The following is a 27,148-nucleotide window of genomic DNA, read 5'->3' as shown; positions in this document are numbered from 1 at the left end:
TATAAAAAATCAAGTATATTCATATGTTCTGATTTATTTTCGATTCAGTTTCTTCCTGTACAATGTCTTGCTTCCATATATACTCTCTTATATACTTATTCTTAGATATGCAAGATTGTTTACATGTGAAAACAGCCAATATTCCCCAATCAAGGCACTTGATAACATCTTTGGAGCCGAGATAGTTCAATAGCTGTGGCATTATCTGTAAAAATCATTTTTAATTTGTATATTTTATTAAAGAGAACACATTGATTTTAAATGAAAATTTCGAAAGAAAATGAAAAATTCTCATTTTTTTCAAAGAGAGAAACAAAAAAAGATTTTGTACTATAAAAATTATTGTTATTCTAATAGTAGTTTTAAAGTTTGACACTTTTGTGTGAATGAATCTATACCTGAAATTCAAATTGTCTATCACCATTGCATTCTGGACATTTTGGTATATCTATTGTCTGATTATGTGATGAAATATATAAAACTTTTCCTCCTCTATCATACCTGATAAAAAATGCACCTTAGTTCTCTGGTTGTTATAAATTATTTAATTTTTATATTTAAAAAAATATACCTTAAAATCTGATCTGGATAATTATCTATTTTCATACGAAACTCTGCAAATATCTCATCTTTCTCATCATTAGCCATTTCTAATAAGTCATCATTAACATCTTCATGCTGAAATGTTCCAACTCTGTCATCTTGCACCATCATGTTATATTTTTCCATTTCTTCTTGTTCACTTTTCAGATCATTCTGCTCAACATTTTCTTTTGTAATATCATCGCTCTCTATCACTATCTCATATTCAGGAAACAGAAAACTGTTGTCATTTTTATCTTCTACCATACCACATATATCTTTGTGTCTGTTCTTCCAATCATAAACTTGATGTATTCGAGAGCAATAATTGACGGTTTTACATTTACCACAGTGATTTGGTGCCAAGATTCCACACACATGACATGTTTTTGTCCACTGCGATACATCTACAAAAGTATAAATTAACGTTGTATGTATATGTATGCATGCTGATATAATTTTATTAGTCACTGAAGATAAAAACAATTTTTGTTCGTATATCGCAATATCATACCAATATCTGTTTTCCAATCCTTCTGTTCCACAGGCGGTTCGGATGGATAAAAGTTGTTAACTCTATTCATCTGTGATCGGAAAACTTTCAAGTTTCCATTCTGATTCAGCTTGCAACAATCTACATTTTTGCATATGAAAACGTATATAGTTCTATGAAACGCATCGACGTCCTCCTCATATGGCGCATAAATCTGGCAAAGAAACACACAGGGATCGCCGCAATATTCGCATTCTAGATCAGCTTTGGTGGGAATATTTTTTAGATCGAGCCAGGCCGGCCTGCCGCCTACTTTACTGGGGAAGAATCGGCTCTCCAGCCGCCAGGACTCGCATTTCTCCACGAATCCTAAATCGACTGCCATATCCAGGCTAGACGCTAGAATGATGACAAAACGTTCGAAATCGCGCACCTTCGCGAATCTGTAATAATAAATATATCGGCGCGAAAATAAACGAAAACGTACACATCCATGAGGGTTCACCACGAAACGTCAAACTCGACGCACGTACTCGTTTTAACTTTTGCGAACACTTTATTTACCATTCTCAAGAAACGTCAAGTTTAATACTACCTCTCATACTTATAAAGGTACCTTTTCATGCATCGCTTATTTTTAGCTTCAAATAGATTATGTGATCAAAAATGAATAATAAACATGTTTTCTCGAATAGCGAACATTGTGCTTTGTGGACAAACGATATTGGAAGAATAAATTGGAAGATGTCAATAAACAGTTACTTTCTTTGCAAAAATAGGTAATATTTGTATATATTTGTATATATCTGAATTTCAAAAATAATTTTGATAAAAATTAAATATTATTTGGATATATAATATAAAAAAATCTATTTGTCAATATCTTTAAAATGTTTATTCTCTAATTATTTTAACTATTTAATTACTTATTTTAATTATTTAATTGTTTTAATTATTTAATTACTTATTTTAATTATTTAATTGTTTTAATTATTTAAATTAAAAAAGTAACACAAATATAAGTATTCGAATACAGGCGGGAATTGTTAAAAAATGGCGGACCAATAAAAAATGGCTGTGACATCACCGATATCTACGTTTCTCAGTGCACTATGGCTGGATTCCGTAAAGCGCATATGCGCGCATTTATCTATAGTTTATGTCACGTATACCATAACAAAATGCGCGCATATGCGCTTTACGAACCCAGCCTATATTATATATGTTGTATATGTTGATATCTGATATCTGTCATCGTTTATAAGGTTAGCTATCTCCACACTCGCGGAAATTTAGCATCCTCGAATTTTCGACAAGAACTCTGCGCGTCGCGGAGGAGAATGACGTCCTGTTTCGAAAATATGCAGATGCCGTCCTGCGTCTGGTTCGAGGGCGGCGAGAAGAGGAATGCCCTCGTCTCGATGCTCGCAGGCACCTTGGTAAATCCATACACAAGCCTCCACAATGCGTCGTGAAATATATAAATGAACCATAACATTATCGACAAACGCTATTTTCTTAATAAGTTTTTAATAATTTCTTTAATATTTTCTCTCTTCACTTTTTTTTCTTTTAATTTTTCTTTAAATATTATAAATGTTTGCTTCATACAAAAATTATGTGTTTTTAATGATACTCTCTTTTTCATAAGGAAAGTGCAAAATTTTGAACTGACTGAAATATTGTTTTAGTTTTTTGTAGGATGGTGGTTCATAATAGATGCGCATGCAAAATATCCAAATGAAATGGTAAATGCGTATCATGTTTGTGGAGTATTTGGTACCATATCACTTTTTATGTAAGTAACATTGATGGTATTATCAATACCATATATATATTCTGTATAAAATAAAATAAAATATATTATTAATCAGCAGAGGATATGTAGAACTCTTAATAATAGTCTTGTTAAAATTGTAATTAATTTAGAAAACAATATTCTTAGGGTTAATTCAGTAACAAATGCACAAATAAGAGGAGAAGCTTATAATGGTGGCTGTTTAGGAGCAAGAGGTGCGCGGAGTTGGCTATTTATTGGATTTGTTATGGGATTTGCAGCGGTAATAGCAGCTTGTTGGATATTATTTGCCAACTTTGTTGCTACAGGTATCTTTAAAAAGAATTGAGCCTACGTATGTGTATATGTGTATGTATATATATATATATATATATATATATATATATATATATATATATATATACACATACACATACACATACACATACACATAAATATAAAATATATATTATTTTATCTCTGTATAGGCGCAGCACATCATTGGCCAGGTGTGGGGTTATTCCTGCAGAATATATTTATTTTTCTGGGTTCGCTCACATATAAGTTTGGTCGATCTGAGGATCAATGGGGTTAATAGACGTGTGCTGTTGATGAAAAATATTTTTGTTATTGCATAGTCAAATCAAGCATCAGGCGAAGCTCAATTAAGGGAACTCTATGGCATCAACACCCTATATAGCTTCAAACATTCAATTTGATTTGCAGCAACGTCGAATTATATCATAAACGTTTTTGTACGCATAATTCTTATTTATATTCATCGGAATTGTGAAAATGCGATAGCGATTACAAGTTACAAATATATATATATATGAGATTTACTCAACAGATGTGTAAGGAGACTATATCTTTTATGTGATAGAATTATATGTTACTTATGTTAATAATTTTAAATCGCATCTTAACTTTAAATTGTAACTTTTTCGATCTCTGCATGAATTCCATATTTATATCTTTTTCTTCATTTTGTTAGTATTCTTGTATTTTGTATTTTATAAAGAAGATAATTACAAATGTCTGATATCAAAGTTAAATAAATGAACTAGAAACATAGTTAAAAATTTATTGAGTTTTATTTGATCAAAATAAATCATTTTCTCTATTTAACATATCTATAATCTTACAAAGCGAATATACGCAAGTTGACTGGCCAAACTCCAATCGACTAAATGGCAGTACTTGATAGTCTGAATAGAATTATTGACTTTTTGTTATTTTTTATAAAATTGATACATGAAAAGAGAGATCAGGTTGTAGACATTAAATTGTGTAATTAGAAACGAAATAATTCTGTCAACAGAATTAATTATCAAATTAAAATTGCTATTAATTATTTAATATTTAATAAGTTAATATTTCATTTGTCACATGATTTTTGATTGTGAATGTTGACTTTGAATATTTCATTCATTAGATAAATAGTGAGGTTTTCATCTCTAAATATTATCTATTTATAACTAATTAATACATGTAAATAATGATGAGATATGTTCTTTATTTTAAACTTTTGAACTTGCCATTTTTTCGCGAATTTTATTTGCGAATTTTATGTGCGTTCGATGAATTGGCTTTAAGCATCGTGGAAACAAGGCTCGGGAATTGGCTGTCAGAGTATTGGGTGGTATTGGTGTCATCGCGCAAACTACGACGATGCAATTGGTCTCGATTTGCCAACGCGGACCAATAGCCTGCCGATGTGCTCCGCCAATCGCCATGTGCCACACCAACACATGGTGCTCCGCGGCACGGACCTCGAGGCAGAGTGTCACAGTGGAGAGTGTCACGCTTGGATTTTTGTTGATTTAAAAGGAGATTGCGATGCGCGAGCGTGCGTTCTGAATGTACAGCTGAGAGCCGCCCCACTCGAGTAACGTACGTGTCGTCGGTAAACGCGAGCACAAGGTGAGTGCGCGTCAATTCGTCTAGGAGTTAACGTTTTTGCTGATTGCGACGTATCTCACGTCGCCGGTATTCATAACCAAGTTTGACAACTAGAGTCCGGGTCAAACCAGTATGTATATCCTGTACCACGATCTAGCGCAGTGTACATACACGTGTACGGACCCGCTCGAATTCTTCCGCCTGATTCTTCCTGATGTGTCACATCTCAAATCTGTTTCCAGATGGAATTTTCGCAGAGAAGCATGTCGATATCGTTAGCCTTGTTCATAATCGCCACCTTCATCGGCGTCAGCGAAGAAATTGCCGTTATGAGCATTGACCTTGGTAGCGAATGGATGAAGGTCGCCATCGTCTCGGTATGTTGTTAGACTGCTTGTTATAGCGAATCTGTATCAAACAAACTTTTCAGACTGACAGTTTTGCATTAGAAAACATTATTAATCAAGTGTATTTTGATATGATTTCTATATATTTGAAAATTTAATTATATTTTTCTTATATGATGTCTTGTTTTGTTTTGTTCCACAGCCTGGTGTTCCTATGGAAATAGCTTTAAATAAGGAGTCTAAGAGAAAAACGCCAGTCGCGATCGCATTCAGAGATGGGGAGAGGTCATTTGGTGAAGATGCTCAAGTAATTGGAGTGAGATTTCCCCAGAACACCTTCTTCTACATCCTAGATCTTTTAGGAAAACCTATAGACAATCCAATAGTACAACTCTACCGAAAAAGATTTCCTTACTATGATATCGTTGCTGATGATGACAGAAAAACTGTAGCGTTTAGATTAAACGAAAACACGACATATACTCCAGAGGAGTTACTAGCACAAATATTGCACAAAGGCAAAGAGATTGCAGAAGCTTCCGCCCATCAAAAGATCAATGAAGCCGTCATCACTGTGCCGGGATTTTTCAATCAGGCCGAAAGGAGAGCCTTGGTTCAGTCGGCGGAACTTGCCGGGTTGAAAGTACTGCAGCTCATAAACGATTACACCGCAGTTGCTCTAAACTACGGTGTGTTTGGTAGAACGGAGATAAATGATTCCGCGCATTACATCATGTTTTATGACATGGGAGCTAGTAGCACGACCGCGATAGTTGTCAGTTATCAAAATGTAAAAACGAAAGAAAGGGGTTTTCTCGAAACGAATCCTCACGTAACTGTACTAGGCGTGGGATATGATCGTACGCTCGGCGGACTAGAAATGCAAATCAGACTGCAGCATTATTTAGCACAAGAATTTGATGCTCTTAAAAAAACACCGAATTCGGTATTCAAGAATCCGAGAGCAATGGCAAAGCTTTTTAAAGAAGCTGGACGCGTCAAAACTGTACTTAGTGCCAATGCAGATCATTTTGCTCAGATAGAAAGTCTGATAGATGATATTGACTTTAAATTGCAAGTCACGAGAGAAAAGTTGGAAGAGATATGTGCTGATTTGTTCAATCGTGTAGCGAATCCTGTGAAGATTGCATTGGATACTTCAGGTACTAGACTATCTTTTTTTTACAAATAAAACATGATTATAATTTTTGCAAATATATATTTAAACATATACATGCTAAACGTGTTTCAGGTTTGACAATGGATGTCATATCGCATGTTGTATTGGTCGGAGCAGGTACTCGCATGCCAAAGGTACAGGAAACATTGTCTCAATATGTAAAAACAGAATTATCAAAAAATGTAAATACAGATGAGGCAGCTGCTTTAGGGGCTGCGTACAAAGCAGCTGATCTTAGTCAAGGTTTCAAGGTCAAGAAATTTGTCACGAAAGATGCTTTATTGTTTCCAATTCAAATCACTTTTGAAAGAGCTATTGATGACAAAGTGAGACAGGTAAAATGTTATGTAATTACATATAATTGTTTTTTATATATTTTAATTCTTGATATTAAAGAGGTATATTTTTTTCCAAAATTTATTTTTATATACAGGTAAAAAAAACATTATTTGGTAGAATGAATCCTTTTCCGCAAAAGAAAATTATTACATTCAATAAGCATACGAATGATTTTGATTTTCATGTCAATTATGCTGAATTGGATTATTTACCTGCTAGTGAGGTAACGTAAGTATCTGTAATTATTTATATATTTGTAGTAGTTGATTAAACAATTGGAAACAAATTAACATATCACATTTTAAATACCAAAATTTGTTATCTCTAAAATTACAATTTGAATTTGAATTTTTACAGTTCTATTGGTGATTTACATATATCTAATATATCACTGAATGGCGTAGCTGAAGCATTAGAAAAGCATGCTAAGGAAGGCGCCGAAAGTAAAGGAATCAAAGTGCACTTTAATATAGACGATAGTGGCATACTGAATTTATTGACTGTAGAATTAGTTTCCGAAAAATCGAGTACTGTCGTTGATGAGGAAGAGGGTACTTTCTCAATACTTGGTTCAACTATTAGTAAATTCTTTGCAGGTTTGTGCCGAAGGCAGTGCAAAAAATGATGTTATTTGTTTTTGTTGCATGTACAAATCTCTCTGTTTAGACAATATTTGCACTATATATATGTTGGTTCTTCTTTATATCTTATTTGTATATATTGAAGAACTGTCTTGTATCTTAAGAAAAGAAAAAGTTGTATTATCATAATGAAAAAAATGTACAAATTATTTCATGTTACGTTTTGAATCATTTTTTGCAAGCATTTTTATCAAGAGATATATGAAAAAAAGAAATGTAGATGCTTTTAATATGAGAACAATTTTATTGTTAAATAGGACTCAGATTTTATTGTCGTTGACAATTATAAATGCGCATTCTTACAATAATACAAATTTTCAAAGCTTATATGTCAATAGAATAATTTATATTAATTGGACAGTTCCTGCAATATTTTTCATGCATGGAGTGTGCGTTATTCCTTTAAACATTATTTGAGATAAAAGTCTATGCATTTCATATTATCAAGGACATAAAATTCTAGGCCCTAATTATCTGTTATCTTAATGTGTATAGAGAAAAGCATATTAAATATTGAAGTTTTAATTTTTCAGGCTCCTCTTTAGAGAAAGAAACAGCAGAGAAGACGGAGGAGGCACCGAAAGAGGATATAAAACCAGTACATGAAGAACCAGAATATCCAGAATCAACAAAAGAGTCAGAAGAGAAAGAAAAAAAGAAGAGCGAGACAAAAGGGAATGAAGACAAAGTTGCAAATAAAACTGAGAAGACAGAAAAAGAAAAGAAGTCCACAATCATTCAGATTAAGGAACCTATTAGTTCAAAAGAGGCTAAACTAGGATCACAGATCTTGTCTGGTGAGAAACTTACCGAATCTCGAGACAAGTAAGTAAAAATATATTAATACACAGTGTGAAATAATTATTTCTATATTTTCAATATATATTCTGATTTAAATTTTATTAATATCGCTTTACTATAAACTCTCTATTTTAATGAAACATTCTTTTTTTGTTTAGGATACATCGATTAGATGTGCATGATTCGGAGAAAGCACGCCGTGAGACCGCGTTAAACAATCTTGAGTCGTATGTAATTGATGCGCAGCAGAAATTCGATTCCAAGGAATTTTCGGATGCAGCTACCGAGAAGGAGATCGAAGAGATTCGGAAAGCATGCGCCGAGATCTCCGAGTGGTTGTATGAGGATGGATTTACCACCACCGCAGAAGTATATGAAGAGAAATTGATAGAACTACAAAAATTAACCAATGACATCTATGAGAGAGTCTCTGAATATCGAGATCGTCCAGAAGTTCTGAATGGAATGGTTTCGTTACTTCAAGGCAGTAGATTGTTCTTGGATAATATGCGTAACTTAAGTGCAACGAGTGAAGTTATTACGTCTGTTGAAATTGAAACGTTAGAGAAAGCAATTAATGAGACGCAGGTAGCGATTTAACTTTAATGATATTTAAAGCGATCTCAAATTAATAATGATACATTGTACGTTTATTAATGTTATTATTATATGAAAAATAATATTCTTTTTTCAGGATTATTACGAAACAGTTTTAAAATATTTCGAAGATGCACCGCTGAATATACCAGTAAAATACAAAGTTCGTCATATCGCGAATAAAATGGAGTTACTCGACAGAGAAATTAAATATCTTTTGAATAAAGTAAAAATTTGGAAACCGAAGCAAGAAGCTGCAGCGAATCAAACAGATAATAAAGCCGAGCACACGATAGAGGAAAATGAAGAATCCATAGCTGATTCCGATACCGAAAAAGAGAAGTCTACACCTGATGTAGAACAACAAGAAGAACAACCGATATTAGAAACAACGGATACCACACAAGATCCGTTATTTTTACCAGAAAACAAAGAACAATTAAATAACGAAGAAAAAAATCATAACGAATTATAAGAAATAATTTATTTAAGAGTGTGATTCTCTGTTATATCCATCGACGATACAATCGTCGATTTAGGCAATTTTTGTAGATTATTTTCGTCGGATGCATTTAAAATCAAAGCAGAAATTTTTTATGTGTTGCTGTGGTTGAATAAGTTATTCTGCGAATGTGAATACAAACTGTTCCATTTAATTAATAATATGTATTTATACCAGGATACGATTTCTTCATTCATTCATTGCAAACGAGAAAAAATCATTACTAAAGTACCAATCTTAAAAATTGTTTGCAATAATTATGTTATACAAGTGTCAACCAATAACAGATCCCAACAATTGATTTATTTGATAACGGACACACATAGGCCAGTTCTGTGAGAGAATTTATCTCAAGTATTTAGAACATAAATTTGTGACTTTACATGTAAGATGCTCTTACTGCAAGTGTATCTTTTATTATGTATCATCACACTACATAAAATTGCAGTATAAAGCATATTATTGCTTGTAAAAACACGAATGATAAGGATATATATATAAAATAATCTTTGTTCATAAAATAATTCTTGCATATCTTTTAGAGAATGAGTCTTTTCATGTAGATTTTCCATAGATGTACATTAGTAGTTTTGAATGAATTATCTCATTTCCTAGGTACGTTACATTGATTTGTATCATTTCTTTTATAAAGAAAAGTTCATATAAATATTTCTTTTTTTGTTATTCATAATGATATCACATAAAAAAATGAGACATTTAGATATTCTAATACATACCTATTTCTTCACGAAATTAGACTGCTGATTATATTGTAAATATATAACAATTTATGTTATGTTGAATAGAAAAAAAGTCAATTCTTTGGGTATCATGATAAGATCGTTTTTTTAAATTAATATTTAGATGAATTCTCTAATAACAAAAATTATGCATAATATTATTCTACTGCCAGATAGGCATTTGAAGATTCAAAAAATTTTTATCATTCCAATAAAAATAGTTGTAATTTTTAATGTTATTCGTAATATTTATTAATTTGAAAGAGAGATATATTATTGAAATAAAAATAGAAGACAAAATATATTGTCATCGTTTATTCTTCTTTTAGAAATATTTGAAAAATTTCTGTGATAATTTAAAAATATAAAATTTTTCCATATGTATGTATGTATGTATGTATGTATGTATGATGTGTGTGTGTGTGTGTGTGTGTGTGTGTGTGTGTGTGTGTGTGTGTGTGTGTGTGTGTGTGTGTGTATTATATATGTATGTATGATATGGAAAAAAACTTGATTATAACTAAGAATTTCTCTATTTTTTTCAACATTTTTATTTTTAATATTAAGAAGTTTCTTTTCTTACGTGATACGCGTGATGTATCGTTTATCCTTATTATTCACATATTAAACAAGAATAAATGATGCACGATTATACGTATACGGCAAGAAACGTATCCTTAATTCTTGTGATCCATTTTATGTTTTGTGTTATCAGCTGACTCTACAAGTGAGGTTATATATATAGTATCGTCTGTTTTTCATTGGCTTCTAAAGTTTTGTTTCTGAACTTTTATTTATGTTAAATTATAGAATTTATAAATGAAGACTTTAAATGAGAATTAAGAATAGACAAGTTGCAAAAAATCATCAATCCTGAATACAAAAAAACATAGTTTGACTGTATTAATTACATTATGGCGATGCGTCGAATTCTTGGAAAATTATGGGAAAATATATATCCTGCGATGGTGAGAATTCAGCATTATTCACTATTTCATTTTCTATTTTTAATTTCGTTAAAAAAAACCAATGTGTTTCCAGTACACATCAGGTATATTATTTGCACATTGTACTTCGTTTGATAAGCCTAACGAAAATGATAGGTTAAATCTAGACCCACCGGATATAAAAAAACTAACTCATGAATACATGATAAAACAATCTGCATTGAATACTGTCAACAGTGCAACTCAGGCATTGACTGTTACTTATATGGCTATAATAGATCTAAGTGTTACATATAGGTAAATAATAGTCTATGATGTTTTTGTCACTCATAATATTTATCATTAATTAAGTAATTTTCTAGAACATTATTGAACGAACTCATTTCTCTTCTTGAAGAAACTCTAATCCGTAATGTGAATGATGCACACTGGGATTTGATCGTAGAGATACGGAATAAAATGCAAGATAAGAAACAAGAGATTATGGTAACAAAGAATTAAAAAATATTAATTCTTGTTTGATGTAATATTTAATAATATTACTCACTAAACAACACAAACCAAAAGTTATTTATTATTTTATGGTATAGAATAACATCTTTCAATCTTTTCCGATTCGCAAAACATTAAACATGAGTCAAATCTTTCGTAGCATATCAGATACTGCTAACACAACATTAATATATAAGAAGTAAAATCTTAAAGTTTTTATTTTATATTTTGTTTTAAAAATAATTTTATTGCGATATTTTAATTAAAATAAGAGTAAATTAATATAATTAATTATAAGAGTAAATTAATATTTAAGTAATCTTCATAATTTTAAAAATATTTTTAATTTTATGCTTTATTCTCTTCTTTATTTCTAAAATTTTTGCAGCATATTGGTTAAAAAATCCTGGTATAGAATCTAAATGATATTGTACAACTTAATGAAAGCATGCACATATAAAATAAAAAGTAGATGTTATAGGAATTATAATTATACTTTTTTAATTAGCGCTTTGCCACCTACATGGACTATGTACACAAAATGGCAGTAACCAGCGCAGAACTAAGTTACATGTGCGGGATGGATAGTTTGACTAGCACACTTCAACAGAGGATAGAGGATGCATTGAAGAGAGTGAAAATGGAGATTGATAGCAATCTAGAGTTAGAACGAACATACTGGCATATACAGGAACAGTGCATTAAAGGCAATAAGAAAATAACTGAGAAAAAACAATAAACTTTTCTAGAAAAAGAATTACATTTTCGAGGTTCTTTTTGTCTTATAAAAGAAGTTAGAAATAATTTGCATTATTGTGATAGATTTATGTATATAAACATGTTAACAATATGTTAATAAACAATTTTTTTATATTCATTTTTATATATATTATTGTCAAATCAAATCTTATTCAATTATATGATATTTTCTATTTAAAAAAATGCTCGTTCATGTTTTTTCTATAACAATTATTTATTCTCATGTATTTCTCTTATTATCCAGAATTTATAACATGTTTCTAATAAAAATTTAGTGAGAAAAGTATGTTTCACTACACTCAGAGGATTGTTGCAAAAATGTTTATATTTTTCTTTTTAAACATGTTTTAATAAAATCGTGATAAAGTATAATATAAAATGTCCAATATATGTGCTGGATATCAATAATTAACAAGATTTATATTTTTCATTTTCCACTTATATACATCACGAAACTTAAATTTTCAAAATATACAAGGCAAATGTTACTATGTTTATATAATGTCCAACATATAACGCACATGTCAGTATAATAAATAAATATAATGGAGATAGTATTTACAGACTTGTGAAGAGACATCGCTTCAAACATCTAAATGTATTGAAACAATATGTCGACCGGGTACCATCACCAAACCTAAAACTCTTGCTTCCGTATGCTCTGTGGATAGATATTCAGTACACGAGCCTAAAATGACATTGGCATCACGATCCGTACAAAGAAACGCGCCTCTTAGCACCCTTCCATCAGTCATCTCAATACGCAGATGTCGGTTCAGCCAGCTTCTTAATTTTTGCTTGGCTGGCGATTCTTCAGATATGACTGCTTGCTGCAATTATACAAGCAGAAGGTAATGTTTCTCAAGAGGACAATAAACATTTATCTTCTATTTTAATATTAAACTTCAGCAATTCTTTTTTTTTACTATATATTTGTAACTTGTAGAAATTACTCGACGAATGCAAGATATTTATATTTAAAGAAAACATATGTTCATATGAATATTTATTAGAATTGTTTCAATAACATCAGGTCGATTAAACAAATTTAATTTGTGCACAACATAACCTAAGGGCATAATAAAAATTGAAAATTTCAGAAATAAAAAAAAAAGAAAAATTGTCCAAAGTTTTCTCATAAAAGAAATAACATATTTTACAAACAGGAATTGCTGTAAGAAATTAGAAAGATAAATAAAGAGGAAGAGAGGAGCATCGCTTCTGTAAATCTTACTATAAAATCTTACCTCATTTCCGTGGATGTGTTCGTTATTTACGACATTGCTCAAATTATGCACTGTTTCCTTCATACTCGCACTCATATTCGCACTTTCATTTATTCTTACTTACGGATGTCAGGACGAATCTCAGACAAATTGCACTTCAATAAAACTGCAATTCGATTTAAATTTGTTTTGATTTCTTCACTGACGATTTATCTGGACCATTGGAATAAAGACTATTAGAAAGGAGTACAATGAAAGAGTACAAAGAGAGATCCGTGTTTATACATTTCTCTCTTTCTAGGTCTGTCACGACGAAAGATTAAAGAAAATTTTGCCGAATGCTCTATCTAGTACCATAAAGAACGTGATTATAAGACCTTTTTCACCATCTTTAATTAATTTAATCAACCGATTATTCTATTGGAATTAATCAATCGTATTTTTTATTAAATTTATCGAGAAATGTGATTGGTCATCTCCATTGGACTAATCGGTCAATTAAGTTAAATGAAAAGAGGTCTGTTCTTTTCAGCTGAACTTGCACAATTCATCTTTTCTTTTTTTCTCTCTAAGTGTCGGTCCACAATAAGTATTTAATCTTTAAGCCGTAAGAAATTGACTAATCATAGTCGAGTATTCTTTTCATATTCGATTATAATTGGTCAATTTCTTACTTCTTAAAGCTTAAATCACCTATTGTGGACCGACACTAAGTGTCGGTCCACAGTAAGTATTTAACTTTAAGTAAGAAATTGACCAATCATAATCGATTATTCTTTTCATATTCGATTATAATTGATCAATTTCTTACTTCTTAAAGCTTAAATCACCTATTGTGGACCGACACTAACTTGGAAGGAAAAGAAAGATGAGCTATGCAAAAAGTTCAATCGAAAAGAACAGACCTATGATGAAAGAAGCCCTAAAGAATTTATCTTTAAATTATAATTGGCCAATCTGCAGACTACACAACTGCAGCACTACTGGTTGTCACAGCTTGCACGAATATGGTATAGAGTAATTGATTGATGTTTGTTGTGAAAGCGAGCGAGAATTTTGTTACGTTACGCCTGTCATTCAGCTGCATTCGGCATGTTGACGTCTGTACGTCGAGCTTGCGGGCTCTTCGTAAGTAATCACTCTTCGAGAATCTGCTACTTGCTGTATTTTACTTCTCTGCTTTAACCTCAAATGCCTTACATAATCTTCGAAATTGTATCGATCAATTTTATATCGATTTTGTATCGATTTTATAAAACACCCTGTTCTCAGCATAAATTAATTATGCTTGATATTTTTATGAAAAAAATCACGTTTTATACAATGTAAAACACGCCTTCAAGAAAAATTCTACTTTAATTCCTTTTACATTTATCTTTTCTATATATTTTTTTTATTTTTATTACTAATAATTTCATATTAAATTTTATAAAAGGCAGAACAAATGCAAGGAGAAAATTTTTGTATGCTCAGAAGTGAAATAATTCTTATTTTATTCTTATTCTTATTTTAGTTTCTGTATTCATCATTTGTCATTTGACTTATTACTTGACCTATCTTCAAGATTAATTTTGTTCTCAATAGGCTCCAAGAAACATAAGGGGAGTTCAAACAACAGCGAATCGCGGGTCGGATCAGCTGTTTGTAGTATGTAACAATAATAACAAAAAATAATAAATAACTATAATAATAAAAACAAAAATTTAATTGAGACATGGCATTTTGATTTTAGCATAGAGACAGTGAGCATGACAATCCTAATATACCATTTGAGTTCAATGAGGCAAATAAAAAGCGTATTAAAGCACTTCTTGCAATTTATCCTGAAGGCCATAAGCGTGGTGCTATGATACCTCTGTTAGATCTGGCTCAACGGCAACATGGTTGGTTGCCTATCTCTGCCATGCATAAAGTTGCTGAGATACTGGAGGTGCCACGTATGAGAGTGTATGAAGTAGCCACATTCTACACAATGTTCAATCGCAGGCCCATGGGCAAGTATCATGTACAGATATGCACCTGTACTCCTTGTTGGTTGAGAGATTCTGACTCGATAGTCAATGCCGTGACGAAGGCTACAAACTGCGAAATCGGCAGCACTTCTGCAGACAAGCTGTTTACCATTTCAGAGGTGGAGTGTTTAGGCGCTTGCGCCAATGCTCCGATGTTCCAAGTAAACGATGATTATTATGTGCGTATATTTATTTATTTAGGAATTAAATTTAAATCCTAGAAAACAACACTATACTTATATTCTTTTTTTTTTTGCAGGAAGATTTGACTCCGGAAACTGCGACAGCTATAATAAATGCGTTTAAGAAGGGTGAGAGACCTGCGCCAGGTCCACAAAAGTCTCCGAGATTTGCAGCTGATCCTGCTGGTGGATTAACATCATTAACTACTCCACCACCAGGTCCTGGATTTGGAATTAGGTCGGATTTGTAAAATATGTGTTTTTAATAGGACTGTAGTACCCATTAAAAAATGTAAAAAAAAGTTATTAATAAACCGAATAATCGATTATATATCATTGACACATTTTTGTATTCTAATCATGCACATATTAAAAATTTTATATTTGTTTTATGTATAAAATAATTTTATATGTCAAGTAAATCTCTGAATTTGAAATATATATTTTTCCATCAATAAATATAGCTACATTTTTATTAAAAAAATTGAAGTAAATCAAGTAATTAAAAATAATTATAAATTTATATTAAAAATTAAAAATTCTATTTTTATAATTATTTGGAAACAAAGAATTTCATAATAAATATTAATATGTGTTTCTAATAAAAATTAATTTACTTATTAAATTGCATATATAACATAAAATATATCTTCTTGTATTTATATTTTTTTTTGTGTCATAATTATGCATATATATGCATATATATCCTTTTAAAGGAAATTTTTTTCTGTGTTACCTACGTATAATAGTGAACAAGACTGTGATCAACTATGTTTACCAACATAGTTCGATAGATGCATGAAAAAGGGATGCACATATGCTTCGAGTTCACAATTAATATAATTTTATCGTGCTAAGATATTCGTTACATCTAGTATATATGTGGATCAGTCGAACGTCGAACGATGGATGAACCCGTCGCGACGATTGAAAAATCGAAAAAAATAGAGGCTATAAACAAAGAAACGATTCATCATATTTGCTCTGGACAGGTGAGGTTAAGTATGTAATTAACAAAAAAAACTGAATAATTTATTATGTAATAAATCAATATTTTTTTATACAAGGATCTGAGATATATTATGCAAATATTTTTCATTAGGTTGTGTTCGATCTTGCCATCGCAATCAAAGAGTTGGTAGAGAATAGTTTAGATAGCAGAGCTACAGTGATCGACGTCAAGCTTATTGATTATGGTAAAACGTGCATCAGCGTTAATGATAATGGCAGTGGTGTTTTAGAACAGGACTTTGAAGGCTTAGGTAGGCCACTAATCAAGATAATTGTCAGTAATTAAAAAATTAAATAATTTAAATAACAGAACTCAATTTAAAAATTGATCTTTCATTAAAGAGATATTGAAGATGATCCTTAATGTAATAACTGCCTTTTCCAATTAGGTTTAAAACATCACACTTCAAAGCTTCGAGAATTCACAGATTTAACTGAAGTAAACACATTTGGTTTTCGCGGTGAAGCGTTAAGTTCATTGTGTGCTTTGTCTGAGTTGAGTATTATTACTAGACATGCATCGAGCGAACATGGTTTTAAATTGGAATTCGATCGAAACGGCATACTCATGAGGAAGGAACCATGCGCAAGGGAAAAGGGAACTACTGTGCATGCGAGGAATATATTCAAAAATCTACCTGTCAGAGCAAAAGAGTTCCAGAAAAATTTGAAGAAGGAGTACGCGCGCGCTATTCAAGTCTTGTACAGTTACTGCTTGGTCTCTACCAATATCAAGATTACATGTACCAATCTGATGACAGGCAAATCATCTAATCTTATAGTGGCCACAAGAAATACTGATAATGTACTAAGCAATGTTAATTCTGTGTTTGGCAAAAAATCTTTGGATGGGATTGTTAAACTCGAACTTCAGCCTCCGGACGAAACAGTATTGCAGGAGTACAATTTGTCTAGCGACATTACTGTAGATTTTGATTGGGAATGTTACGTGAGTACGTGCGACCATGCGATCGGACGTTCCTCCCCCGATCGACAATTTTTTTATGTGAATGGTCGGCCATGTGATCTCACGAAGGTCAGCAAACTAATCAACAGCGTGTATCATAAGTACAATAACAAACAATATCCTTTTATCTTTCTAAACATCAAATTAGACAGACAATGTGCTGACGTGAATGTTACTCCTGATAAGAGAACAATATTCGTTACGCAAGAACGCCTTATACTGGCAACGTTGAAATTCAGCTTAATTACAAAATGGGACAAACTTCAAAGGAATTTTACAGCTAAGACTTTAACGGAGTTAAATTTCGGTTTGAAAAGGACGATCTCGTCTAATTACACGCATCTGCCAGCTAAAAGATTACAAATGTCTCCTTCACTGTCACATACGACGAAAGATGATGATATTCAAACTCATATTAAATCAATGAAAAAACATGTAGATGTAGAAATGATGATAAATATAGCAATTATAAAAGAAAAGTTGAATGAAAAAGGAAGTATTGTTAGAGCACCTATTAATACAGCTAAAAGAATAAAGTATAGAATACAAATGGAAGCTAATCAAAGTGAAGCTGAAAAAGAACTGCAAAGAGAATTGACAAAAGATTCATTTGGCAAGGTTAATAACATAAATATATTATTTTTTATTTCTTTACACGTATAATTAAATTTATTATATACAATTATTAAATACAATTTACTATGTAATACATTAAAACGTTATATATATTTGTTTTGAACTTAGACATCTTTTATAGATGGAGATAATAGGTCAATTTAATTTTGGTTTCATAATAGCTCGATTAGAAGATGATCTATTTATCATCGACCAACACGCTACCGACGAAAAATTTCGTTTTGAGAAGCTGAGCAATGAAACAAAGCTCAAAACGCAAAAACTTATTGCACCAAAGTTGCTAAATTTTTCTGCATTGAACGAAACGATACTTATCGAGCATCAACAAACATTCGAAGATAATGGATTTACCTTCAATATTAATGAACAGGGTATATTGAAATTTTCAGTTTCTCATAAAAAGTTATTATCAATCTTGCAGATTCATGATGCAAATAAACTGTGGGATATTAAAATTAATGGAATTAAATTGATGTTAATTTTCTATATTATGTAATTGTTTAGCTGAACCTGGTAAAAAGATAGAATTGATAGGAATGCCGGTCAGCGGTCACTGGCAATTTGGTCAAGAGGATATAGAGGAATTAGTATTTCTCATTAGAGAAGCAGGCAACGAAACCAAGAATAAGCATATATATCGTCCGAGTCGTGTCAGACAAATGTTGGCGTCCAGAGCATGTCGTAGTGCAGTTATGATTGGCACAGCTTTAAATATCGGTGAGATGCAGAAGCTGATAATGCAAATGACACAAATGCAGAATCCATGGAATTGTCCACATGGAAGGCCTACCATAAGGCACTTATTATCTTTATTACTAATAAACAAATGATCTGTGATGTTCACATATTTCACAGACATTGATTTATTAGATGCAAATAATTCTTCAAGTCCATTATTTTAATTATTAAATTATTAATTAGTAAAATTAAAAAATTACATAGAAAATAAGTCTATTTCAAGAATAAAATTGATTGATTTAAAAAAACAAAAATTTGTAAATGTATATATTTTATATAATATATCGTCTTTTATAATCTTAAAATATATTTTTCGAAATTCTATAGAGTGCAATATTTTTCCTATTATACACTAATCGTACGGAATACATTAAATCCTGAATGCGCTGTTGATATCATCGTTCCTGGACATTGTGGATGCCAGTGCAATTCTTTAATATCCGATTGACCCTGATGTATGAATAGCAGCTGTGGCGGTAATTTGGCTAATACGCTGTCCTGAAGTTCTTCCGTGTTGTCTGCTTCCACCGACAGATCCCATTGAGCGATCTGATCATCAGCTCCGCCGGAAGCAAATACTGTGGCTTCTGTGGGATGCCATTCCACAGTGGTGACCGGTGCGGTGTGTTGCTTAAAAGTAGCGACTGGACTCGTACCATTAGATCCGAATTGTCGTAAATCCCATATGCAAAGTAATCCATCGTCTCCTCCAGATACCATAAATTGACTTTCTTTCGGATTCCACGAAATAACATTGATATCGGATGTGTGAGTGCCAGATGCCGTCAACATACACGCATTCTGTGGACTTACTCGTGTGTCCCAAATCTTTATACTGAAATGAATTAATCTCCAATGTAATGATTTGTGAAACAGCAATGTTTAATTCAATTCAGTAACATAAAATCGAATGTTTTGCAAAAAATACGAACCTTTTGTCTACAGAACATGATGCTAATACATTCTTTTCATTCGGCGACCATTGCAAATCTTCCACACTGTGCGGGGCATGTGAATTATATGACCTTTGATCTACATGCCAGGATGCGCCGCTGTTATCAAGTCGCCATATGTGTATATTACCTTTGCAATCACCGGATGCTAGAGTACCCGACTCTGTACAGCTCCAATCGAGACCAAATCCTTCGGATAGATGGCCTTTAAATGTATACAATGGTTTAATGCTCGCACTTACTTTGTCACATTTATTACGATACGCAGCCAGCAAACTAGAACTCTCGACCGCGTTTAATTGCTCTTGTAAGTTCCAGATATTTACACGTCCCAGTTCGCTCCAGCTAGCAGCTAGGATGGTTCCGCCAAGTTTCGTACATCTATAAACACATATAATAATCGATATCGTTAATTATTAATTTATTAAAAGAAAAATATAATTCTAGTTACTATGTTTCAAAATTTAATAAAAATAACAACGTGTAGTTAGTAGCAAAAGCAATTGTTTTTGAATTTATATTAATTTAAAAATAAAAAGCGGCAAAAATCCTATCTTAATGAGTAATGCTTATATTTCATTACTATCTTTGAACATATTCTTAGTCTATATATACTGGTCTATATATACTTGTTCATTTTCTAAATATATATTTTATAATTATGAATTTTGATCTTTCTAAAATATTTACCTTACTCTATTAATGCATCCTTGATGTTTTATAGAAGCGACACTCATCATTGGCTCATGCTCTTCGTCCTCGTCTTCCGAATCACTTGATTCACTCTCTGAATCTTCTGAGTGCTGTTTATTACTATGTAAATTGGACATTTTCATGACAAGGAGATTATTGACATGCGTCTTGGCAGCTTGCGTTCCAGCGACTATATACATGCTTAAGGGATAACTCTCTCTGGAGTTACCTAAATCATCTGGTATCACATCAAAGCTGAGACATGGTGCTCCGGATTGTGCGTGATGCAGTAGCCTATATGCTGATTTATCAACAGTAAGTTCCTCCCCCTCTTGTAGAGCCTGCCCCGGAAGGTAGACGTTCGATTTGATTTCCTCATGACTTTCATTCACATTTTCACCCTCCGTGGATTCGTCCATGCTTTCACTACTTTCATCTTCGTTCGAAACACCCTCCATTGGTTCTTCCATTTCCTCAGGCATATCTTTGGAATGCATAAGTATGCCAGATAAGCGTAATATTTTAACTGCAATGACGAATTTTATAATTTTTTAATATATTTTAATATATTTTTTATATATATATATTTTTAAAAATATTTAGAAAAATGTAAGTTATTGAAATTATCATGTGCTGTATAATGTACCATAACCTCAAAAACCATTGTTCATTAAAATATTATATATTAACCAAATGTGTTTCCAATTAAATTTATACTTACTTGAAGAAATCAAAATTGATCTGAACAATCTATGATTATTTTTTTCCTTTTAAAGAAAAATTAATTATAAAGTTAATTTCATCTGCGTTATAAACCACAACCGGTCATAATCACGTGAGATTATTGGAACACTCACCATCTGCGCATACTCATCATACATAGAGTGTCTCAAAATTCCAGTTACGAAATTTATAATGTGATTCCCGTCTTATTTTTTAATTTTGCATTTAAACCTGTCTAGTGCTGCTTTGAAAAATTAAAATAAAAAGAAAAAATAAAAATGCAATTAAAAAGAAATTAAAATATGTTTTAATATATGTTTTGCATTTCAAATAAAATAGAAGCATATATTAAAATTTCAGAAAAAAGAATGTTGGAAGCTAAATATTCCTGTTTAGAAATGTAAAATTTTAATAACGTATAAGGATAAGAATTATAAAATGTATAACTATTTTTAAATAGTAAAAATTTTTAATGTCTCATTAGAGTCTGCTACAAAAGTTTGTTCGTTTTTTCGTTCCTTTCCTTCCACAAAAAGTTTCAGAATCTAAGCTATACAAACTATATTTATCACAAAATATCGCACAAGAAAATAAATAACAGAGAAAACTATAGATATCTAAAATCGAGAACTTAAATTTTAACAACTAAATGTTAATCTATTGTTACATTATATAGCAAGAAATTCGAGAATATTAAAATTTTTAATATTTTCTTTTTTCTTTTTTATCAGACGGAGGGTGTTCAAGCGGCAGTTTTGCGCGCATCTGCTGTACATAATTCGCAGAAATCATTACAAAATTTATTCAAGAAGTTAATATACAAAGTACATAATTTATCGTTTGTAGATTAACAAGTATAACGCAATCTTTTTTTCCTTCGTCTCGACGAAATGTAGAAAAAATTTCGAGATGCTATTCGCGCAACTGTACATCCAGAATATGTGATGCGTGGAAAAGGATTACGTGTATGGCATTCTACGTATATTAGGCACAAACACTAAATAATAATAATAAAATAATTGACTTAATCACTCTCTTCTCGCACGTTCGATAAAAAGAAATATCAGAATGAGGATTCAGCTACAAAAATGTGCTCCTTCGCGAACTGATCTATTAACAATCTAAGACTAAACGTAATAATAATTGTAATTAACCTAAGAATATAATAGTAAAGATAAGCACATAGTTAATATCAATTTATATATATAAAACACAACAGTAGTTGCATAGTAATTCCCTTAGGGGAAGAAAGGAGAAGTAACAGCGAGTTGCTTGGAGAAATCCATGGTGATGAAATTTTGGATTAAAAACGAAATCATCCGCGACGGTATTAGCTGTGTTCGCTCAAATGGGTATTGTTACTAGAGTTATTCATTAGTTCGATAGACGCCATTGTAGAGTGCGAATGATTGGACAGTTGTGAGGTGGGATTATGCCGAGGATTGGTATTATGGAGGCTGTGCAGATAAGAGCGCTGGACGGGCTTATGTTGACCAAGCTGCAGCAGGGCCTCTGGTATAGTAAACCATTTTCGCTTCCGACCAATAGCACGCGAGTCTTCCCACTCTGGTAACTCTTCGGTCACTCGCATAACCCATACTTCCGTTCGATGTTTATGTTCAGTGTTCTGCAACAGAGAGAATTCAAATGAAGGAAGAACCTGATGCATCATTCAATATCCATATTTCAAACAAACCAAATACAACTGAAAGATTATGATATGATTATATGCAACATCAATAAAAAAAAAGAGTGTACTTAATAATGAATGAGACATAACATATTTGTGTGGCATACATCACGAGTTATAACCTCAAATGTGCCAAGGCAACGGCCTAACTGTCCTAGAACACCAGCCTCCTCTCGGACCTCGCGGAGAGCCGTGACCGCCGGTTCCTCCTCAGGTTCAACGCCACCGCCTGGTACTATCCAACTGTCGGGTCTTCGACTGGATGTAACCAATAGTACCTATAATTCAAGACACAGAGAACACGTGAAAAACCGTACGAAAGTGCACGCCACAACTTACTCATCGACCTCAACGAGGTGCATCCAATTCGATCAACGATCAAGGGAGAAATCCAATTCAAATCCATTTTTTTTTTTCTTTTAGAGAGAGAAGTTAAACCGGTCCGACTACGAGACACGTGCGGCGATGTCGCGTGCCGGCAAAAATATAGGTGGCTGCCATCTGCCAGCTGGCTTACCTCGTCCTCGAGATCATTTTTGACGCAGATACAGGCGGCTCTGCGTCTGTAACCCTCGGAGTCGTAGATGCGGATCGAATTTGCCTTCTCCTTCACCATGTTGTTGTATCGTAAACACCTTCTCAGATCTTTCCGTGAATTCATAAATAATCGTCAAACGGCCCGACAGGCCATCCTGTGCATCCGCGTCGTCCTGACGTTGCTCGTAGCCGACATATTATCGACATCGAGTCCACTTTGCCGTATGTAACGTGTGAACGGCCGAATTCACGTGTACGGTGGCTGCCAGTTAGCTGCGCCGCCACCTCGAGAGCACCTATGCGCGTCCTTTCGCTCGTAACGACGAAACGCGTCTACCACCGCCGACCTATGTCACCCGCGCGATAACCCACGAACAGAATGCCGATCCTCGCCGGACGCTGGTTATAACCTCCAAAAGCCTCCCGCAGCTACCGCACTGACCAACCACGACAGGCCATGAGACGGTCCTCCTCCTCCCCCCACCTTCCACTATTGCATCGCGCTGCCAAATCAAATCCTATGCGAATCTTATGGCTCCCTCACATGAAATGCCTCACATAATGCCGCAAATGCCATAAGTTTTGCTATTCAAGAACAAGAATATCGTACGTATCAAATTTGTAATAGTATTTCATTTGTAGTACGACAAACTTTTCGAACGTACTGATTGATTGTAAAATAGAAGAAGTTCTTCTCGAAAATTCACTACATTCATATTCTTACAATCAATCCGTTGTAATACAAGAAATAGAATATTAAGTTAATGCTGCACTCCAATTTATGTTTTGAGTTTTTCAACAAAAGTCGAAGTTCACCACAAATCGAGGAGTCAATAGGAGTCATTTTGTCTTTTTTAATCGACTGAATGATTCCTATGTCGATTTGTATCTCTTGATGGAAAGTTGCTCCTGTCATGAATCATTCAATTAATCAGAATAAAGAAATCTACCGACTGACTGAAGATATTTTTTGTACTGATGACTCAACGTTACTTTAGCGTCAAAAGCCAGTATTCATAGCAGTTTTTATGTTTAAAATCGTTCGATCTTAAGAACAAAATATGAGAACTGTCTATGACTACGGTCTACTTAGCGCTACAAAAAGTTCGAAACGTTTGATTAACCAATCAAAACGAAGAATTTTATGAATTGACCAATCAAAAAATGCTTCGAAGCATTTGTAGCATCAAGTGGACTGCACCCTATGAATACAGGTCAAAGGCTGCATAGAATATATGACACGAACTATATATTTTCAGTACATATCATTGACAGTGAATATCGAAATGCAGCCAAATAGATCACGTGAGCAAACGTGACTATTCAAATTTTATTATCTCACGTGACTTCTTTTGAAATAATGAGCATCTGAATTGATATTTTATGTTTATTTCTATTAATATAGATTAATTTTAATCTTTAATCTACTCTATCTGTTTCAATTCTTAAAGTTAAAAAATGATAAAAAATGATAAGGTAAATCAAAATTTAAATTATTTTATATTAGTAGAAATGGAATTGTAATTAATAAATTAATGAATATCAAAATATTTGCGGATTACAGTCGAAATTACTTGAGGCATACATTGTCTTATTGAACATTGGACTGTCATATATACATATCTAGAATACAAAATGTGATAGGAATTCTTTGTAAACAAATGATACTGCCTGCAGGTCGAAATCCACGTAAAAGTTAAAAAAAAGTTGAACAACACCGTAGCTAATCATGGTTTCCCATAAATTATATTTAAACTAATCAACGAAGGATAGCTTTTCTAATTTTCTATTTAACGGATTTTAATGGATTTTATTTTATATATTATATATTTCTACATTTATTAATTTTAATTTCAGTTTAATTTACTTTTTTGTTCTAACAATTCTTAGAACTAAAAAAATAAAAAGTAAATTAAACCAAGATTGAAGTTATTCTGTGATAGAGATAAACATTAAACGAATAATTAAATTGCAAATTGGATTTTTTATTATCATATGAAACTTATTTATAATTGTACAATTTGTGAATGCAATACTCACACATATAATAAATCCATAAAACTTCATTGAAATCGAATTAGAAAAATTCTTTCCTCCGAATTCTAGTGTCACTTTCTTGAAGAATGTCTAAATAGTGAATCCTTTGTATTGTACAGTGAATACAATACATTCATACATACAATATATCCACAAAATTTCATTGAATTTGAATTAGAGATGCTCTCTTCCCCTCCCAATTCTTCTTGTGAGATTCTTTCAATACCTGAATGAATCTCACAAAAAGAATTGGGAGGGGAAGAGAGCATCTCTAATTCAAATTCAATGAAATTTTGTGGATATATTGTATGTATGAATGTATTGTATTCACTGTACAATACAAAGGATTCACTATTTAGACATTCTTCAAGAAAGTGACACTAAAATTTTGGAGAAGGATGAAGAGACGAACAAATTCTGAAAAGATTCAAGAAACAAATTCAAGGAAACGTTCACACACGTATGCACATCTAAACATATATGTATACATACATTCACAAATTTTTATTAATGAATCGAAACGGACTTTCTTGTTATTGTTTTTATGTATTTTTTGTATTTCGGCTAAAGTACTAATTATAACGCATGATTCTCATTTGCTTCTTTTGTTTTATATTCCGTAAGACATTCAAACCTATATTATTTGCGGATATTCCAAAATCATCAACGAATGCTAGTACACAGAAGAAAGAGCAATGAGATTTTAATTTTTTAAACAGTAAATTGCAATTAAGAAGTGATTAAAAGAGAATAAGTGAGAAATTACTTAAAATTATGGTAAATAATTACATTTCAGAGGAACCCATAGAAAATCTTTATCAGAAAGGGCAATAGGCCACGAAATATATAATCACATTGTCGATATGATGAGATTGCGTCTTGTTGACGAAGGAAAACTGCTTTCAGAAGAAAATATTAATGACAATTTTATTGATCATGTATCGTGTTTATGATCAACAATCTATCAACAGAAGAATCATTACCATCATCACTCTCAAAAAAGTGATCTGGATCAAATCCCCTGAAAAAAATCAAATCAATAAATCTAGAATATAAAGGAAAAGTTGTAACCATGGCGAAAAAATACTTCAATGTCCCATTTGTCTTAATGTTTTGTAATCCAGTAAAGTTTAATTCAATAAAATTCTTTCATCATTTTCAAATAAATTTATAATTTATAATTTTAGATTTTAAAGATTTATAATTTATTTTTAGATTTTAATATCCTTCCTTTGTGCAACATATTAATATTATTTGATAATCATAAGCAATATTCTATTTCATAATGTTGTGTAATGTTCATGTGTGTGATTTTGAATAAAAAATGAAAATATACTTCAAGTTGTAATCATATGTATAAATTTTAGGGAAATTTTCGAAAATTATAAATACTTCTGAACATCTTTCTGAATTATTTACAAAAAGTAGATTCTTAGTAGATTTCAGATTGAATTTTGCAAGATCAGATACAAAAAGATTATTAGAAAATATCTCTTCAACTTGATTCATACATATGTAGTACATAATGTATACATTTACGCAGTGAAAAAAACGAAAATTTTTAGATAAATTATAGTAAACTCAAACAAAAATACCGAAGCATTTTAATATCAAAAATTTTTAAGAATTTATGTTCGAATTTTT

General features: G+C 32.0%; 9 protein-coding genes and 1 long non-coding RNA gene across 16 annotated transcripts; 6 read left to right on the top strand and 4 right to left on the bottom strand.

The window, feature by feature from the left end:
• Window positions 1–14: 14 nt before the first annotated feature.
• On the bottom strand, window positions 15–1,605 carry Zfrp8 (Zinc finger protein RP-8). The gene is made up of 4 exons (XM_089076208.1): window positions 1,097–1,605; window positions 572–989; window positions 399–501; window positions 15–205 (listed from the first exon to the last, which is right to left on the bottom strand). Exons 1-4 carry the CDS (start codon window positions 1,458–1,460, stop codon window positions 20–22), a joined length of 1,071 nt encoding a protein of 356 aa, XP_088932334.1. The 5' UTR covers window positions 1,461–1,605; the 3' UTR covers window positions 15–19.
• Window positions 1,606–2,270: 665 nt separating this feature from the next.
• On the top strand, window positions 2,271–3,934 carry LOC105433866 (transmembrane protein 50A). Its single transcript, XM_089076035.1, has 4 exons — window positions 2,271–2,514; window positions 2,767–2,873; window positions 3,021–3,181; window positions 3,341–3,934. Exons 1-4 carry the CDS (start codon window positions 2,416–2,418, stop codon window positions 3,445–3,447), a joined length of 474 nt encoding a protein of 157 aa, XP_088932161.1. The 5' UTR covers window positions 2,271–2,415; the 3' UTR covers window positions 3,448–3,934.
• Window positions 3,928–13,722, bottom strand: Sbat (LSMD1 domain-containing protein Sbat). Its single transcript, XM_089076037.1, has 3 exons — window positions 13,347–13,722; window positions 12,662–12,929; window positions 3,928–5,162 (listed from the first exon to the last, which is right to left on the bottom strand). The coding sequence occupies exons 1-2, from the start codon at window positions 13,419–13,421 to the stop codon at window positions 12,684–12,686; spliced, it is 321 nt and encodes a 106-aa protein (XP_088932163.1). The 5' UTR covers window positions 13,422–13,722; the 3' UTR covers window positions 3,928–5,162; window positions 12,662–12,683.
• On the top strand, window positions 4,633–9,340 carry Grp170 (hypoxia up-regulated Grp170 co-chaperone protein). Of its 3 annotated transcripts, none has more exons than XM_089076033.1 (9): window positions 4,633–4,775; window positions 4,997–5,131; window positions 5,304–6,264; window positions 6,354–6,616; window positions 6,715–6,848; window positions 6,978–7,171; window positions 7,795–8,086; window positions 8,221–8,650; window positions 8,757–9,340. In XM_089076033.1, the coding sequence occupies exons 2-9, from the start codon at window positions 4,997–4,999 to the stop codon at window positions 9,132–9,134; spliced, it is 2,787 nt and encodes a 928-aa protein (XP_088932159.1). In that variant the 5' UTR covers window positions 4,633–4,775; the 3' UTR covers window positions 9,135–9,340. The 3 variants fall into 3 exon arrangements, with proteins under 3 accessions (XP_088932159.1, XP_088932157.1, XP_088932158.1); XM_089076031.1 differs by having other exon boundaries at window positions 6,978–7,216; XM_089076032.1 differs by having other exon boundaries at window positions 4,744–4,884; window positions 6,978–7,216.
• Window positions 9,490–12,217, top strand: LOC105433891 (uncharacterized). 3 transcript variants are annotated; one of them, XM_011649376.3, is made up of 5 exons: window positions 9,490–10,628; window positions 10,712–10,869; window positions 10,943–11,145; window positions 11,211–11,334; window positions 11,849–12,217. In XM_011649376.3, the coding sequence occupies exons 2-5, from the start codon at window positions 10,816–10,818 to the stop codon at window positions 12,077–12,079; spliced, it is 612 nt and encodes a 203-aa protein (XP_011647678.1). In that variant the 5' UTR covers window positions 9,490–10,628; window positions 10,712–10,815; the 3' UTR covers window positions 12,080–12,217. The 3 variants fall into 3 exon arrangements, with proteins under 3 accessions (XP_011647678.1, XP_011647679.1, XP_088932160.1); XM_011649377.3 differs by having other exon boundaries at window positions 9,490–10,633; XM_089076034.1 differs by having other exon boundaries at window positions 9,490–10,869.
• A 547-nt stretch (window positions 13,723–14,269) lies between the features above and the next one.
• Window positions 14,270–15,850, top strand: ND-24 (NADH dehydrogenase ubiquinone). The gene is made up of 4 exons (XM_011649369.2): window positions 14,270–14,453; window positions 14,910–14,972; window positions 15,058–15,516; window positions 15,597–15,850. The coding sequence occupies exons 1-4, from the start codon at window positions 14,418–14,420 to the stop codon at window positions 15,768–15,770; spliced, it is 732 nt and encodes a 243-aa protein (XP_011647671.2). The 5' UTR covers window positions 14,270–14,417; the 3' UTR covers window positions 15,771–15,850.
• Window positions 15,851–16,277: 427 nt separating this feature from the next.
• On the top strand, window positions 16,278–19,195 carry Pms2 (mismatch repair endonuclease PMS2). The gene is made up of 5 exons (XM_011649368.3): window positions 16,278–16,511; window positions 16,622–16,781; window positions 16,920–18,115; window positions 18,255–18,504; window positions 18,638–19,195. Exons 1-5 carry the CDS (start codon window positions 16,425–16,427, stop codon window positions 18,961–18,963), a joined length of 2,019 nt encoding a protein of 672 aa, XP_011647670.2. The 5' UTR covers window positions 16,278–16,424; the 3' UTR covers window positions 18,964–19,195.
• Window positions 18,134–21,394, bottom strand: l(2)09851 (WD repeat-containing protein 1 l(2)09851). Of its 2 annotated transcripts, none has more exons than XM_011649367.3 (4): window positions 21,239–21,394; window positions 20,515–21,043; window positions 19,804–20,205; window positions 18,134–19,706 (listed from the first exon to the last, which is right to left on the bottom strand). In XM_011649367.3, the coding sequence occupies exons 2-4, from the start codon at window positions 21,012–21,014 to the stop codon at window positions 19,217–19,219; spliced, it is 1,392 nt and encodes a 463-aa protein (XP_011647669.2). In that variant the 5' UTR covers window positions 21,015–21,043; window positions 21,239–21,394; the 3' UTR covers window positions 18,134–19,216. The 2 variants fall into 2 exon arrangements, with proteins under 2 accessions (XP_011647669.2, XP_088933253.1); XM_089077127.1 differs by having other exon boundaries at window positions 20,515–21,001; window positions 21,239–21,379.
• Window positions 21,395–22,018: 624 nt separating this feature from the next.
• Window positions 22,019–23,896, bottom strand: Aps (diphosphoinositol polyphosphate phosphohydrolase 1 Aps). 2 transcript variants are annotated; one of them, XM_011649366.3, is made up of 3 exons: window positions 23,448–23,896; window positions 23,053–23,208; window positions 22,019–22,867 (listed from the first exon to the last, which is right to left on the bottom strand). In XM_011649366.3, the coding sequence occupies exons 1-3, from the start codon at window positions 23,589–23,591 to the stop codon at window positions 22,571–22,573; spliced, it is 597 nt and encodes a 198-aa protein (XP_011647668.1). In that variant the 5' UTR covers window positions 23,592–23,896; the 3' UTR covers window positions 22,019–22,570. The 2 variants fall into 2 exon arrangements, with proteins under 2 accessions (XP_011647668.1, XP_011647667.1); XM_011649365.3 differs by having other exon boundaries at window positions 23,038–23,208; window positions 23,448–23,895.
• Window positions 23,897–24,056: 160 nt separating this feature from the next.
• On the top strand, window positions 24,057–26,671 carry LOC105433882 (uncharacterized). Its single transcript, XR_968554.3, has 2 exons — window positions 24,057–24,943; window positions 26,301–26,671. It is a non-coding gene; the product is annotated as an uncharacterized LOC105433882 (long non-coding RNA).
• Window positions 26,672–27,148: the final 477 nt, after the last annotated feature.

Source organism: Pogonomyrmex barbatus, unplaced genomic scaffold, assembly GCF_055798465.1.
Source record: "Pogonomyrmex barbatus isolate J1 unplaced genomic scaffold, ASM5579846v1 scaffold2, whole genome shotgun sequence".
Lineage (NCBI taxonomy): Eukaryota > Metazoa > Arthropoda > Insecta > Hymenoptera > Formicidae > Pogonomyrmex > Pogonomyrmex barbatus.
Note: the sequence above shows the minus strand (reverse complement) of the source record. Positions and strands in the feature narration are given on the sequence as shown.